General features: G+C 49.5%; 2 protein-coding genes across 2 annotated transcripts in view; both read right to left on the bottom strand.

The window, feature by feature from the left end:
- Positions 1–4,319: 4,319 nt before the first annotated feature.
- Positions 4,320–17,169, bottom strand: part of ANXA3 (annexin A3) — a 38,230-nt gene continuing 25,380 nt past the window's right edge. The window contains exons 7-13 of the mRNA XM_083458999.1: positions 15,330–15,409; positions 13,884–13,940; positions 9,449–9,542; positions 9,212–9,307; positions 8,457–8,515; positions 6,483–6,605; positions 4,320–4,713 (exon numbers count right to left, since the gene is read on the bottom strand). Of these exons, the coding sequence (XP_083315125.1) occupies positions 4,654–4,713; positions 6,483–6,605; positions 8,457–8,515; positions 9,212–9,307; positions 9,449–9,542; positions 13,884–13,940; positions 15,330–15,409 (569 nt within the window). The 3' untranslated portion in view covers positions 4,320–4,653. The remainder of the gene's footprint in view (positions 4,714–6,482; positions 6,606–8,456; positions 8,516–9,211; positions 9,308–9,448; positions 9,543–13,883; positions 13,941–15,329; positions 15,410–17,169) is intronic.
- On the bottom strand, positions 5,274–5,752 carry LOC310685983 (small ribosomal subunit protein eS25-like). Its single transcript, XM_083459143.1, is given in 3 exon segments — positions 5,274–5,443; positions 5,445–5,458; positions 5,462–5,752. Coding segments are annotated over 3 exon segments (372 nt in total). The 5' UTR covers positions 5,708–5,752; the 3' UTR covers positions 5,274–5,331.

The raw sequence follows: 17,169 nt of genomic DNA, 5'->3' as shown, positions 1-17,169 counted from the left end.
ATCTCGCACAAATCTATTCCCAGCGCTCTGTCCTAATCAGGGCAGCATCTTAATTGACATTGCCTTGCAAGCCCCGAAAAAGAAGAATCTTGCAGAAAAGCAACAGCACCAAGGTTGGCTGCTTTGAGGTCCCTGCAGCACACAATCTAGGCCAAGCTTTCACCAACCTTGTGGCCTCCGGCTATTTTGGACTACAGCTCCCATCAGCCCCTGCCAGCTCAGACCACCTCATTATCTGATGGGCTACAAGTTCTGAAAACTCTGGCAGAGGAAACCTCATGCCTTGCACCCCTACCCACAAGAAGCCGGCAGGATAAGGAACCAGCATAGATCGAGCCAGCCCTGGGGTGAAGAGCTCGCCTCAATCATCCCCATTTCAGTAGGATCCCTGGGAAAGTGTAACATGTAGCCCAGCCACACCACTGGAAGGCTGGAATGGTTTTGTTGACATTCGACTGTCTCGAGAGACAATGGAGCGTGCTTCCAAGGGTGAGGTCAAACTACTGTGTTAGCAGCAGCAAAGTGACCTCTCAGGGCGCAAGCCTGGGCAATGTGTAGAGAGGTCCTAGTCTGGCCTCTTGGCCTGGTGGATGTGGTCCAAAGGAAGGCAGAACAATATGTAAGGCTGGCCAGTCGAAGCCATTTCTCAGGTGTAGTCACTGTCGTATGCTGACAGCTTCTAGGAGCTACAGGTAGGAGCTGATTGCAAGGTGGGGACCAAAGGTGGACAAACTAGCCTAGGAGGAGCATGATGTGTCCCTCACCAGAGGTACGACCCCTCCCCAAACACCCCTCTAAAGTGGTAGTCTAGGAAAAACTTCATCAATACAAGTAAAAAGGTAAAGGGACCCCTGACCATTAGGTCCAGTCGTGACCGACCCTGGGGTTGCGGTGCTCATCTCGCTTTATTGGCCGAGGGAGCCAGCGTACAGCTTCCGGGTCATGTGGCCAGCATGACTAAGCTGCTTCTGGTGAACCAGAGCAGCACACGGAAAATGCTGTTTACCTTCCTGCCTATTGATCTACTTGCACTTTGATGTGCTTTCGAACTGCTAGGTTGGCAGGAGCAGGGATTGAGCAACGGGAGCTCACCCCATTGCGTGGATTCGAACCGCTGAACTTCTGATCGGCAAGTCCTAGGCTCTGTGGTTTAACCCACAGCGCTACAAATACTTTCTGCTTAATATAGCAGAGAAGCCTGCAAACAGGGTTTTCCATAAGCATGCCACCACCTGGTGGCGACTCGTGAAAGGAACATCAGATTGCTGCCAACAAATTTCATTTTGCATTAGGAAGAGAGAGAATGCTGTTTTGCTACTGCTAAGGCTTGCTCTGATTCCCCCAGCCTGGAAGGATAATTTGGGAGTGGGCGGGCAGGGAAAACAATGCCGTGGGGAGTGGGGAGAGGGGAGAGAAGAAACAGCTTGCAAAATGTGAAAGAAACTGGCTGCAACAGCAAGACAACCCCCCCCCAATCTTTCGCCCTCCTCAGTGGTGACAAGTGAGATCTAACCCAAAGGTCTGGCGGCCACAGCTGCGAGAGGAAGAAGTTGGAAGTGCGAAACAGAGAAGAAGAAAAAGGAGAAGCAGTTTAACTGTGGTATAGCAGCAACTTCTGTTTTTCCTCTACAGTTTGCAGAGGACGAGGGGAGGGGGAAATTTGGACTGTGCCTTTATCTTGCACCAAAGTGTACGCAGCCCCCCACAAGCACACATGGGGTGTATAACTCAACAGGAAAGGCTCCTGTGTCCCAGCCACAACTGAAATGAATTGGGAGCAGAACAAGCTTCCTCCTGGATTTTGCTCCAGGCCACCCAACACTCTCCTTAGCTCTTCTTTAACCTCCCTTGTTTCCAGAAGATATTTCTACTTTAATTGCAGGCATTATTGTCCCTGTTTAGAGGTGGTGGCCATTCAAACCTCCAACTCATTGCCCTCTGGCCTATAAGATCTTCCTGCACCACTCCTAGGTATGTGAGGGTCTCTTCTGTGTGTGTGATTTCTTATCGTAAGGTAGAAAGCACTCTGCACAAGCTCAGGGGCACCTTTAAAGCTACAGTGGTACCTCGGGTTAAGAACTTAATTTGTTCCGGAGGTCCGTTCTTAACCTGAAACTGTTCTTAACCTGAAGACCACTTTAGCTAATGGGGCCTCCCGCTGCCGCTGTGCCGCCACCGCACGATTTCTGTTCTCATCCTGAAGCAAAGTTCTTAACCTGAGGTACTATTTCTGTCTGTAACCTGAAGCGTCTGTAACCTGAGGTACCACGGTACAGGTGTTTCAGATCTGAAACCATGGCACCAGGAACAGGTTAAGGAAAGAGGACTAAGCATGGGCTTCTGCAAAGATAACCCTAATTCTGACAAACTTGTCTGGAAATGCCTGTGATAATGAGGTCTGGAATACTCTATGTGTATATGTGTCAAGAAGATCCATTTCCTTCCCAACTTTTCTCCTCCTAACAATATCTGGGTTCAGCATCCTGAATCACAGAACTGTAGCGTTGGAAGGGACCCCAAGGGTCATCTAGTCTAACCCCTGAAATGCAGGAATCTCAGCCAAAGCAGCCATGACAGATGGCCATCCAACCTCTGCTTAAAAACCTCCACGGAAGGAGAGCCCACAACCTTCAGAGGGAGACTGCTGCACAGCTGAACAGCTCTTATTGCCAAAAAGTTCTTAATGATGTTTAGCTGGAATCTCGTTCCTTGTAACGTGAAACCATTGGTTTGAGTCCTGCTCTCGAGAGCAGGAGAAAAGAAGCCTCTTCCGTCTTCCATGCGGCAGCCCTTTAGATATTTGAAGATGGCAATCACATCTCCCTCTTAGTCTCCTCTTTTTCTGGCTAAAGAGCCAGCGTGGTGCAGTGGTTAAAAGCGGTAGTCTCGTAATCTGGGGAACCGGGTTCGCATCTCCGCTCCTCCACATGCAGCTGCTGGGTGACCTTGGGCTAGTCACACTTCTCTGAAGTCTCTCAGCCCCACTCACCTCACAGAGTGTTTGTTGTGGGGGAGGAAGAGAAAGGAGAATGTTAGCCGCTTTGAGACTCCTTCGGGTAGTGATAAAGCGGGATATCAAATCCAAACTCCTCCTCTAAACATACCCAACGTTCCTCATAAGGCTTGGTTTCCAAATGCTTCATCACCTTGGCTACCCTCTTCTGCACGCATTCCAGCTTCTTAAATTGTGGCACCCAGAACTGGACGCAGTACTCTGGGTGTGTGGTCTGACCAAGGCAGAATACAGCAGTGCTATGACTTCCCTTGATCCGAACACTAGACTGGATCTGAACACTGTTGATGCAGTCTAGAATTGCATTAGCTTTTTTTGCTGCTGCATCACGTTGTTGTCTCATGTGATCTACTTAAGACCCCTAGATCCTTTTCACATGCACTACTGGCAAGCCAGGGATGGGAAATGTGTGGCCCTCCAGATTTTGTCAGGACTACCAACTCCCATTGCTCCCAGTCTGAATGGCTAATGGTCAGGGACAATGGGAGCTGGAGTCCCACAACTCTGGAAGGCAGGATTTTCCAGGAGGTGTTTCAACCACACCTTTTATCGGCTCATGTGGGACCAACATGGATAGCCAGCCCTGATGAATACTTGAGGTTCCCGACCCCTATGGTTATGATTTCATGGGCAGTCATTTAATTTTATCCTGATTCTAATTTTTAAGCTGTATTTTAATCAATTGTTTGATTGTGTTTTAATGCACAGTGGTACCTCGGGTTAAGAACTTAATTCGTTCTGGAGGTCCGTTCTTAACCTGAAACTGTTCTTAACTTGAAGCACCACTTTAGCTATTGGGGCCTCCCGGTGCCGCCGTGCCACTGTAGCATGATTTCTGTTCTCATACTGAAGCAAAGTTCTTAACCCGAGGTACTATTTATGGGTTAGCGGAGTCTGTAACCTAAAGCGTATGTAACCTGAAGCGTATGTAACCTGAGGTACCACTGTACTTGACATTTGATGTTAGCCGCCCTGAGCCCAGTCTTGGCCGGGGAGGGTGGGGTATAAATAAAAATTTACTTATTTACTTACTCATAATGTGTTGCCAGTTGGCAGTGGGCCACTTCCTTATTGCCAGCTCTCCCTCTCCCCAAGAATCTAACTTATAATAAAGTCAGTGTCAGCTACATTGATTCTGCAATACAGCTTGAAAACCACAATGGCTGCATGGTGCTTTAGAAAAAGCAGCATGTGCTGATAAGCTAGATCTTCGCATATAAAAGCAGAAAGCAATAATAATATGGGGGTAAAGGAATTTTTTTTGGCAGGGGGAAGCTGTATTCAAATAGTGAGAGAGAGCACTAGATACTGGATATATACAACTCATTGATTTATGTCTTTCATATATCTAGGCAGATTCCAACCTCACGGGCATCAACAATTTCTTTAGCGCCAGCAGATCTGGCCCGTACAATTTTGGGCACAGGTTTCATCCGAAGGCACAGCGTGTGTGGCGGCAAATGTCATCAATTGCCTGGAGGGAGGTGCTAAAATAAGCATCTGCTTGTTACAGAGCCTAATTGAGAAAGCGATAAAGAAAACGCAGTGGCAATTTTACACTCGTTTAAACATTCAGAAACTCCGCAGAGGAGGACTGCAGCGCAAAGCAGGAAACTCCAGGGCTCGGCGCTTCATCCCCATCAGTCGTCTCCACCGCAGATCCTGAGCAACGTGGTCTCATAATCCCCAGAAGTGTCAGACTGCAAAGGGGGTAAAACAAAAAACAGTCAGGAAGCCACATTAAAGAGGCACGCTTCAATCTCTTAACGTGGTAAATCCATTTATAGACAAAAGCAGCACTGCGCTGTAGTTATGGCTGCCCGGCCACATCACCCATTAAACTATGCCATAGAGCAAGACCGAGGCCATGGGAGGACCATTAAACTGAGCAAAGGCTTTCCTGTCTAGCAAGAGAACGCTGCTGCTATAGAGAGAGGGCTGGCGAAAGGAAACCTTTAAAAAAGACATCTGGATCCCCCATAAAACCACCAAGTTAACAGCTGAGCTTGTTTTCCACTCAACATGATAGCCCGGGGAGGCCCTCGTTATCAGCAGACATCTGGGCAGTGAGCTTGCCTCCGCAGTCTGTCTATCTGCAGGCTCAAGGAAGCCTCAGCTTTTCCACTCATGGGCATCTGCATATGCAAACATGGTTGCTCTCACACAGATTTCCACCACCTGTAATATTTACTTTGAGTTTTATTTTTTAATTTTTGTAGTGGTGGTTACAGTTTTAAAGCATCTTCATTTTTTCCCCCAGGAGTTCAAATTATTTTATTTTAGTCATTTACAGAGTCTAAAAACCTCCCAAGAACCTTTTATATGTCCTTCCCAGCAGCTGGCACATCACCCCCCTTGGTGTTTCGGATGTAGATGACCAGGGCTCTGTGCTTGGACACCAGTTTGATTAGGCCTTTGCTGAGAAGTTCCTCTAGCCAAGGAGCCTCAAATCTTCAGCCTTTCAGAGACCACAGCAGGTGTGATGAGTTTGTGGTTTGGCACCTCCTTGCACAGCTTGTCATAAGTAGCTTTGTCAAACAGAACAAGGTTGTTCAACTTTCCCTTACTTTCTCTTACTTTCCCTTTGGACCACTTCTTCTTCTTGGCTTTTCCGCCGGACTTGTTGACGGGCTCCTTGTCCTTCTTGGCCGACTTGCCCGCGTCCTTCTTCTTCTTATCGTCCTTTGGCGGCATGGTGCAGTCAGAACGGCTACCGTCGCTGCTTCTCCCTCTCCAATAAGCAGCATTGTTCAAGCCCAGAAAAGCGTGAGAATGTTTAAAGCCTGCAGCACAATGCCAGGTTGCCAGCTAGAGCTTGGTAGGTTTACGGGACTCGGGCGGCGCTGTGGTCTAACACCACTAAGCCTCTTGGGCTTGCTGATCAAAAGGTCGGTGGTTTGAATCCCCGTGACAGGGTGAGCTCCCGTTGCTCTGTCCCAGCTCCTGCCAACCTAGCAGTTCGAAAGCACACCAGTGCAAGTAGATAAATAGGTACCGCTGTAGCGGGAAGGTAAACGGCATTTCCGTGCGCTCTGGTTTCCATCACGGTGTTCCGTTGCGCCAGAAGCAGTTTAGTCATGCTGGCCACATGCCCCGGAAAGCTGTCTGTGGACAAATGCCAGCGCTCTCGGCCTCAAAGCGAGCTGAGTGCTGCAACCCCATAGTCACCTTTGACTGGATTTAACCATCCAGGGGTCCTTTACCTTTATCTTAGGTTTACACATGCTATCAGGGCTGGGAGAGGATTGGTCTACTGTGTCATAGAACCATCTGTGAAGAATTAAGAGAGCCCGGGTGACTTTTAGGGATCTGCCCCAAGTAAGAGAGGACAAATGTTCCTTAACTTCCATCACCTTCAGTCTCCCTCTGCTTTCCAACAGTGTCTTTCATGTCCAAGACCAAAGAAGTGGATTCACACACAGAGAGAGAAAGAGTTCTAGAATGTAGCTGAAGCGATTGAGGTACTCACTTTAATAGCAGAATACAAGGAGACGCCATACAGTTTCTTATATTCAGCTCGAATATCCAAGAGGTCAATCTCTGACCTGGATGCCAGAATTCTGTTCAGCGTGAATTCATCTGTCCCAGCCCCCTATCAACAAGGAAAGGGATAATTATCATCATCATCATCATCATGATTATTTATAAAATTTGTATACCGCCCAATACCCCCAGGTATCAGAGTAGTTTCAACACAATATAAAAACACAAAAACACATTATAAAAGTAAAAACCAAAAAGAACCCAGTAACTCCCTCTTCTACAGACTCTGTACTTTGAAAAGCACACACACACACACACACACACACACACACACACACACTATTTACGTGTTTTGCAAAAAACTGCAGAAAACTTCCCTCTAATTCAGGGATGCCCTGCCATTCTCCAGATATTGTTGGACTTCATATCCCATCATGCTGGCTGGGGCTAATGGGAACTGGAGTCCAACAGAGAGCCCTAAGAAGGCTCCTCCCCCCACCTTTGTTTGGCAAGGCTGCTCCATAGCAACACCACCTATACAATCCTCATCCGCGCATAGCTTTTTCCCTTGCAAGATTCAGTGCTATGCTGCCTGCAATCTTGCAGGAAAGGTTCTCCAAGGTTCCAAATTCAGAGAGGTATTGTCCTTGTGGTGTAGGACAGGCCAAGACCATTGCACATGTCTTGTTCTACTGTCTATTTTATGAAGTAAATGGTAAAGGGACCCCTGACCATTAGGTCCAGTCGTGACCGACTCTGGGACTGCGGCGCTCATCTCACTTTATTGGCCAAGGGAACCAGGCGTACAGCTTCTGGGTCATGTGGCCAGCATGAGTAAGCCACTTCTGGAGAAACTAGAGCAGCGCACGGAAACACCGTTTACCTTCCCACCGGAGAGGTACCTATTTATCTACTTGCACTTTGACATGCTTTCAAACTGCTAGGTTGGCAGGAGCAGGGACCGAGCAACGGGAGCTCACCCTGTCACGGGGATTCGAAACGCCAACCTTCTGATTGGCAAGTCCTAGGCTCTGTGGTTTAACCCACAGTGCCACCCGAGTCCCATTTTATGAAGTAATCAACGACAAATGTTTGAGCCTCATTCTGAAGGAGAGGCTAAACTGTTCTGATTCCTACAGGGTTTCTCTTTTTATTGAATAGCTGCGGGCCTGGCAGTATGGAGAAAGGAGCAGAATATGTCAGCAACGCCATGAAAATACGCAGCGCTGGATTTATGTATAAGCTAAACAAGCTATAGCTTAGGGCCCCACTCCCTTGGCCCCTCCCCAAAAATTTCACTATTAATATACTTCTTCTTAATTGTATTTCAGTTCAACAACTACTTTGATAAAATACACATTCTGTTATGTGCAAATGGATTTAGATACCTATTACAGTGGTACCTCGGGATGCGAACGGGATCCGTTCTGGAGCCCCGTTCGCATCCTGAACATAACGTAAGATGCGACAGCGCATCTGCGCATGTCACGTTTCGCTGCTTCTGCGCATGCGCGTGACATCATTTTTACCGTCTGCGCATGCGCGAGCGGCAAAACCTGGAAGTAATGCACTCCGTTACTTCCGGGTTGCCGCGGAGCACAACCCGAAAGCGCTCAACCTGAAGCGTATTTATCCCAAGATATGACTGTATGTCCATAAATTACCATATAATATTCTACACAAAAAACGGCGACAATTTGTTGTTGACAAAGGACAGCTGGACACATAAAGGGCCCCATTACCTTCAGTAGCTTAGGGCCTCATCAAACCTAAATCCGACCCTGAAACGACGTCATCATAAGACCTGACTGGTACTTTTTAACCTTATAGTTTCATCTCAAAGCATCTCCTTCTGTGAACAGATGCCAATTGTATGTTTCGACCCAAATATTCCTGTTTCCTTTGTACGCCGATAAAGGTTGAACGACTGATTTAAGAAGGCAGCGTCTTGTGTCCTTACCTTCAAAGACTTGTGCAGCCTTTCAGCAAAGAACGCTGGAGTGTTGTTTGCACATTTGACTATAAAAAGAAAGAAAGAAGAGGGTTAGCAGTTGACACCATTACTGCATTTTCTCTGCTGGAAGAGCTCTGGAGGAGTGCAAAGGTTGTGCAGAAAAGTGAAATTGGTGGGCATCCACAGCGCTTGCAAAACATCCAACCCTCTATTCAGAGCAGATGCATGTTAATGCATTCTGTTCCGTGCTTGTTTACAATGCCTTTGTCGGTATTTTTCCTTACTCCTGCCCCCTTGTGGGTAATTATGTTAACTGCATTTGCACACAGTGATGTATGGAAGTGAGAGCTGGACCATAAAGAAGGCTGATCGCCAAAGAATTGATGCTTTTGCATGATGGTGCTGGAGGAGACTCTTGAGAGTCCCATGGACTGCAAGAAGATCAAACCGATCCATTCTGAAGGAAATCAGCCCTGAGCACTCACTGGAAGGACAGATCCTGAAGCTGAGACTCCAATACTTTGGCCACCTCATGAGAAGAGAAGACTCCCTGGAAAAGACCCTGATGTTGGGAAAGATGGAGGGCACAAGGAGAAGGGGACGGCGATGTAGCGCTTCTGTGAATGCGCAAGTAACCATTCCGGTACTTCCGGGTTTGGCACGGTGCGCAACCCGAAATCACGCAACCCGAAGCGTCTGTAACCCGAGGTATGACTGTAGGTATATCTCACACAGACCCAATTTCCTCAAGTCCTCCTTACCTATGGCCAGTAGCAGGTCTTCAAAACTTCCGGAGGTTTCGCTCTGGATGCTGTCTTCCAATTTCTTCCCACTGATATTTCTGTATTCTTCAAAGGCTTAGGAATGACAAGAGATAAGAACGCCAGCGCTGTTAAGGGGCATCTCCAGGCGGAAGAAAAATTCGCAAGACCTGCCCTTTCTGTCTCCCTTTGCTGAGCAGCACAAAAAAAGAGAAGACCCCCAGAATGGTTTCTTACTTATTTTCAGCTGAGGGAAACTGCTGAAGCACAGAACCTCAATGAATTTGCCCTCGTCGGTCCCCCACTTCTTCTCGCCTGCGTTGTACAGGATCTAAAAGAAGAAGAAGAAGAAGAAGAAGAAGAAGAAGAAGATGACGACTACAGATTAAAAGCTTGCCTGCATGCTTTGCCTGGTCTCTGTTGCATTCTAAACACTTCCGAGTTAGGTTAGCAAAGGAGGAAGGCTGGGGCTCATGCAGCTTTAGTTGCTGAGGGAATTTCAGCCCCTTCTGCAGCTATTAAAGGTGCAGAAGCCCTCAGAAACCAGGAAGACATTTTTAAATAAGAAATGGGGAAAATATATAATTTACCTTAAAAACCAATGTAAACCATTAAAATTATTAGTCGAATTGGAATAACACTTATAGTTTCTCCCCTGGTCTCCTCGCTGGCCCAAATAGGACTAATTTAGCCAGCTAGCCCTGGGGATCATCTAATGTTTATTGGATGGATTTCCCCCCTAAATTGATTTTTGAATTCTGAATTTATTGTTATTCACATTTTATACGGTATTTTAAGTTGTTTTTTGTTGCATCAATTAAGTGTTTTAAATTTGTTGTTAGCTGCCCTGAGCCCGGTTTTCTGAACCAGGAAGGGCAGGGTATAAATAAAATTTATTATTATTATTATTATTATTATTATTATTATTATTATTATTATTATAGTTTAAAGTTGAAGATAATGGAGATTTAATAGTTTTGGATTAATAGACAAGATGCAGGAGGAAAAGGTTAATATAAGGACCCACAAAGGGAAGGAGGTAAATCCAGGAGATTCTTTGGAATTCTCTTTCCATGTTGGTTGTCTGATAATTGTTTGTAAATTTCAAAATCTGAAAAAACTAAATAAAATTTAATAAAAATCAATAAAGGTGCAGATGCCCTCTTACTTTTTGCCTCTGGCCACCCTCTGTCTGGGGTTCATCATTACTTATGTGAAGAAGTACTTTCTGCCTGTCCTGAAATCTCCTGCCAATCCTTTCCCCTGGCTGACAAGTTCTTACATTATGAGGAGGGAGAAACCCTAGCTGTTTTCTTCACACTGCATACAGTGGTACCCCGCAAGACGAATGCCTCGCAAGACGGAAAACCCGCAAGACGAAAGGGTTTTCTGTTTTGGAGGCGCTTCGCAAGACGAATTTCCCTATGGGCTTGCATCGCAAGACGAAAGCCCATAGGGAAATGCTGGCGGTCGGGAGCAAAGACTTTCGCCCACAGCCGGCCTCCAGAAGAGGACCTCTTCTGAAGGACGGCGGGGGGCAAAAGTCTTTGCTCCCCCCCCCGCCTGCCTCCCCCCGCCTGCCCCGGGCGATCTTAAAATGCTGGCGGGCGGGAGCGAAGCGTTCGCTGCCGACCCCCAGCATTTTAAAATCTCCAAGGGACAGCAGAGAAGTCTCTGTCCCGGGGAGATTTTAAAATGCTGGGGGTCGGGAGCGAAGCGCTGCCGACCCACAGCATTTTAAAACGCTGTTCCGAATCGGGGGGCGGGAACAGCTGCCCCATCCGCCCCACTTCGGAACGATGTTCCGAAGGGGGGAGGGGGGCGGGGACACCTGCCCCAGCCGCCCCACTTCGGAACGATGTTCCGAAGGGGGGAGGTGGGGCGGGAACAGCTGCCCCATCCGCCCCACTTCGGAACGATGTTCCGAAGGGGGGAGGTGGGGCGGGAACAGCTGCCCCATCCGCCCCACTTCGGAACGATGTTCCGAAGGGGGGAGGGGGGCGGGAACAGCTGCCCCAGCCGCCCCACTTCGGAACGATGTTCCGAAGGGGGGAGGGGGGCGGGAACAGCTGCCCCAGCCGCCCCACTTCGGAACGATGTTCCGAAGTGGGGAGGTCGGGCGGGAACAGCTGCCCCAGCCGCCCCATTTCGGAACGATGTTCCGAAGGGGGGAGGGGGGCGGGGACAGCTGCCCCATCCGCCCCACTTCGGAACGATGTTCCGAAGGGGGGAGGGGGGCGGGAACAGCTGCCCCAGCCGCCCCACTTCGGAACGATGTTCCGAAGGGGGGAGGGGGGCGGGAACAGCTGCCCCAGCCGCCCCACTTCGGAACGATGTTCCGAAGGGGGGAGGGGGGCGGGAACAGCTGCCCCAGCCGCCCCACTTCGGAACGATGTTCCGAAGGGGGGAGGGGGGCGGGAACAGCTGCCCCAGCCGCCCCACTTCGGAACGATGTTCCGAAGGGGGGAGGGGGGCGGGAACAGCTGCCCCAGCCGCCCCACTTCGGAACGATGTTCCAAAGTGGGGAGGTCGGGCGGGAACAGCTGCCCCAGCCGCCCCACTTCGGAACGATGTTCCGAAGGGGGGAGGGGGGCGGGGACACCTGCCGCCGCCGCCCCACTTCGGAACAGCTTTCTGAAGTGGGGCGGGGGGGCGGGGACACCTGCCGCCGCCGCCCCACTTCGGAACAGCTTTCCGAAGTGGGGCGGGGGGCCGGGGACACCTGCCGCCGCCGCCCCACTTCGGAACAGCTTTCCGAAGTGGGGCGGGGGGCCGGGGACACCTGCCGCCGCCGCCCCACTTCGGAACAGCTTTCCGAAGTGGGGCGGGGGGCCGGGGACACCTGCCGCCGCCGCCCCACTTCGGAACAGCTTTCCGAAGTGGGGCGGGGGGCCGGGGACACCTGCCGCCGCCGCCCCACTTCGGAACAGCTTTCCGAAGTGGGGCGGGGGGCCGGGGACACCTGCCGCCGCCGCCCCACTTCGGAACAGCTTTCCGAAGTGGGGCGGGGGGCCGGGGACACCTGCCGCCGCCGCCCCACTTCGGAACAGCTTTCCGAAGTGGGGCGGGGGGCCGGGACACCTGTCCCATCCGCCCCACTTCGGAAAGCTGTTCCGAAGTGGGGCAGGGGGCGGGAACACCTTCTGAAGGCGGGCAGGGGGCGAAAGTCTTTGTCCCCCCTGCCTGCCTTCCCAGGGGCTTTTAAATCGCCCCGGACAGCGGAGAAGTCCTCCGCTGTCCGGGGCGATTTAAAATGCCGCCCGCCAGCATTTTAAGATAGCCCCGCACAGCGGAGAAGTCCTCCGCTGTCCCAGGGCTTTTTAAAATGCTGGGGGTGGGAAGAAAAGCCCTTGTCCCCCCCCCCAGCCTTCAGAAGAGGTCCGGGGACAGACTGTCCCCGGACCTGGCCTGAAGGTGGTTTCCCTAGGAACGCATTAATTGATTTTCAATGCATTCCTATGGGAAACCGTGCATCGCAAGACGAAAAACCCGCAAGACGAAGAGAATTGCGGAACGAATTAATTTCGTCTTGCGAGGCACCACTGTAATTCTGAAAACTTCCATTAAGAATTTCATACACCCCTATCGTATCGCCCTGTTTACGTCCGCTTAGAAGTATTTGCCCTCCTTTTCAGTGGAGCTTACTCCCTGGCAAGCATGGGTAGGACTGCAGACAAGAGGCTGTGTTTGCACGAACACACGGATGTGCTGGTATCGCACCTGATTTGCATCACCCCGGGCTTTTAAAGTAAGCACAAGACAAACCTTGGTTTAGTGTGTTGTCTGAACCTGATCTCTCCTCCATAACCATGATCTGCAGCTAAGGTTTGTCCACACTCTGGCTTATGTCTGTACACCTTACCAATGTATTTCCTCCCTAAAGAAAAAAGGTCTCAAATGCAGAAGCGTCCTCAAGCCAAAAGCCTCTGTGTTGCTCTCTTCCACCAGGCTGTTGGCCAAGGCACAGTCTGACCCCCCTCTCTCCTTCTGTAATCCTCAGAGAACTCTAGCCAAATGGTTGTCATTAAATTGATTCTGAATTGATTTTAGAATTAATTGATTTTAGAATGCATTTCAATTAATTGATTGTGATTTTATGTAAACTGTGTTATTGTTACTGTTGTCAGCCGCTCTGAGCCCCACTTCGGCTGGGGAGAGCGGAATATAAATATTTTTTTAAAATTATATCATTATTATTATTATTATTATTATTATTATTATTATTATGCACTTCCTTCCAACTCTCCAATGTCCTTTTGGAGATGCAGACATCCCGCTGTCCCCCCCCCCCAATGCTTCTTCAGAAGGATGGAACAATCCCAGCCCTGCACAGCTTACAATACAATATGATACGATAATCTTTATTGTCATTGTCCCATACAGAACAACGAAATTGAAAAAATCTACATCAGACTTTCAAAAACCAACAAGCCTGCTATCCCAGATATCCCAGCCTGGTTAGCCCCCTAAAAACTCTGATACCCCATAATTAAATACAATATACTCCCATAGAGACTACCTTACACTGCGTTAAAACCAAAATCACATTGGGATAGAAACTGTTTCTCAGGCGGCTTGCCGGCTCAGAAACTCTTAAGAAACGTTTTTAAACAGCTTGGAAACTTCCTGATTGGCCAAACCTGCAGCCGACACCTTTCTGAATTGCTGTTACCTGAGCGTCCTTCTTTGCTAGCTGCTCATCCGGTCTTTGATTCTCATCTCTTCGGCCCTGTGAACACAATGAGAGAGGTTTTAAAAAGCAAAGAGCACCCGTCACATTAAACAGCATTTGGCGCCAGTCCTATGTCACAAGCAAACGGGAGATCGAGAACAGACATGACAAGGTATCCTTTGCAGGAGGGCTTAGGGTACTCCTGTAGCAATGGATTTACGTGCAAGTGGCGCTGTGGGTTAAACCATAGAGCCTAGGACTTGCTGATCAGAAGGTCGGTGGTTCGAATCCCCACGACGCGGTGAACTCCCGTTGCTCGGTCCCTGCTCCTGCCAACCTAGCAGTTCGAAGGCACATCATAGTGCAAGTAGATAAATAGGTACCGCTCCGGCAGGAAGGTAAACGGCGTTTCCGTGCGCTGCTCTGGTTCGCCAGAAGCGGCTTAGTCATGCTGGCCACATGACCCGGAAGCTGTACACCGGCTCCCTCGGCCAATAAAGCGAGATGAGTGCCGCAACCCCAGAGTCAGTCACAACTGGACCTAATGGCCAGGGGTCCCTTTACCTTTACCTATATAGGTTGACCAGGCATTACCAGGCACCAGTCTCCCATGGGTGATGCCCCCACCCCAGGCAACAGATTTGGGGGCAGGAGAAGGGTCAGCTGAAGCAAAGGGCTATGGTGGAACATCTGCTTTGAATGCAGAAGGAGGGGTGGAATTTGGTAATATGGTGCCCTGGGCACGAAATTTGGTGCCCACCGCTAAATATTTCTTCTTTTGACAATTTATTTGGGAAAGAGTCTTGCCAAATGCTGAATAAGTCCTGCCATTCAGTATAAGGTGGACCAATGGTTTGACTCAAGGCAGTTTCCTACGCTCTGAACTGTCTATTTATAAGAGCCAGAGTGACCAGTTACTGTATTTTTCACTCTATAAGACGCACCAGACCACAAGACGCACCTAGTTTTTGGAGGAGGAAAACAAGAAAAAAAATATTCTGAATCTCAGAAGCCAGAACAGCAAGAGGGATCGCTGCGCAGTGAAAGAAGCAATCCCTCTTGCTGTTCTGGCTTCTGGGATAGCTGTGCAGCCTGCATTCGCTCCATAAGACCCACACACATTTCCCCTTACTTTTTAGGAGGGAAAAAGTGAGTCTTATAGAGCAAAAAATACGGTATATAAGCCAATGCAGCTGTGGAGTTCAACATTTATCTCATGCACAGCCTTCTTCTGAACGTGCCATCATTATCGGAACTCAGTGCAGGAGGAGATCAACAGGATTTGGACCCAACATTTGCCATAGGGCCTGTTGAAAGAGAGGTGCAGAATCCCAAAAAGAAAGAAATACCACAAATAAGCTAACAGATTTGGGAATCTTGGAATCCCAACCTGGCCGTAAACGGGCAAGACACAGATAACAAGAGAATTTCTGGAGGCTCTCTTACGTCAGCCAGAGTTAACAGGGCTTGTCGGAAGTCGCCAGATGTGTCGGAGCTGATGTCATCCCCGAGGCTCTTCTTATAAACTGGAAAGAAAAAGCCCATAAGCAAAATTTCAGGGACCAGGAGCAGTAAGGAATGCCATGCGTACGACAATTCCCAGGCTATAGACCCCATCTTTAGCCTCACAAAGGCCACAGGAGTGCCGATCTGAGTCCTCTTGATTCCACAGCTCTAATTTTGGGCCACAGGCAAAGAGAGGTTGCCCCACACAACTAAAGCCTTGTTTTCCATAATCTCAAGTATTATTTTTTTAAAAAATGCTTGCCATCTCACACGAAATCAAACTGGTTCCAACCAAGTTTCTCCTAACAGTTTAAGGAAGGGCCAGACAGCTGCTGTGCCTCAATATCCTAAATCTGAAAGATGCCATTTGCCTGACAATGGCCTTGGAGCATGGAGGAAATTTCTAGAAAGGCCTTAATGGCCGAACTTCATTCTTGGAAGCTCCGGACCACAGGCTAATGTGTGTCCTTCTGAAGAAACTGCAAGGTATCCTGGGAGCTGGATAATGAAGATGCCAGATGTGTCAGATGTGGGAGGAAATTCCACAATTCAAGGGCTGCCACTGAGAATGGCCTCTCCCAGGCTACCCCACTCACGCTGAACCTCTGGAGAACCGGCAAGGACCTTTAGTGGCCGGAATGGACCTGCTTAAATCACCCTGCTGTCATCCCAGTTAGATAATATTCTGATAAAGGCAGATGTTAAGTCAACCCTTTTGTCAATGGAAGAAAGGTATGGCTTTGCCTTAGAGTCAGTCCTAAGGGGCAGATTATGGGACCACTTCAAAGCCATAAAGGGAGCATAGAGTCCGGCATCAAAAGGATTTAACACCCAGTTCAGTGTAGTGTTTAGAGCAGTGGTGTCCAAACTTTTTCAAAGAGGGCCAGATTTGATGAAGTGAAGGGCCGTGAGGGCCCACCAAAGGGCCGGCCAACCAACCAGGAAATAAACTGCCACAGGGGCTGGATTAAACTGACCGGCGGGCCAGATTAGTGTCAGCTTTGCCTTTGAGCCGGTGCCAACAACTGGGCTCAACCTCTTCAGCCCCGACTGGGCCAAGTGAGCTGGGAAAGCACTTCCAGAGACCTTCCACTGCGGGGAAGCAGGTCTAAGTGCAATGGACTTACACCTTTGAGCTGTGAGACCAAACTCAGTGCCAAAGTCACAGCAGAGTATGAACTATACAAACGATGGCTCTGAAGCATAACTTCTTTATTCTTTTACAGCTACAGTGGTGCCCCGCAAGACGAACGCCTCGCAAGACGGAAAACCCGCTAGACGAAAGCCCCACTGCCAGCCTTCGGAATGCTGCTCCGAAGCCTGGCTGCGGGAGGAGGTCTCTCCGCCCCACCGCCAGCCTTCGGAAGGCTGCTCCGAAGGCTGGCGGTGGGGCGGAGAGACCTTCTCCCCGCGCCAGCCTTCGGATGGCTGTCCTGAAGACTTGCGGTGGGAGGAGGGTTTTCCTTCCCACCGCCAACATTCAGAATGCTTCTGAATGTTGGCGGTGGGGAGGAAAAACCCTCCTCCCACCGCCAACATTCAGAATGCTTCTGAATGTTGGCGGTGGGGAGGAAAAACCCTCCTCCCACCGCAAGCCCCGGGAACAGAGGAGAAGCGCTGCGCCCCTTCCCCTCTGTTCCCGTACCTGTCCTGAAGGCTTGCGGTGGGGAGAAAAGCCCTTCTCTGCACCGCCAGCCTGGCAAGCGGTTTCCATAGGAACACATTAATTGATTTTCAATGCATTCCTATGGGAAACCGTGCTTCGCAAGACGAAAAACTC

This window comes from Podarcis liolepis (assembly GCF_965112155.1).
Source record: "Podarcis liolepis genome assembly, chromosome: 9".
Classification (NCBI taxonomy): Eukaryota; Metazoa; Chordata; class Lepidosauria; order Squamata; family Lacertidae; genus Podarcis; species Podarcis liolepis.
This window is presented reverse-complemented; position numbering and strand designations above follow the sequence as displayed.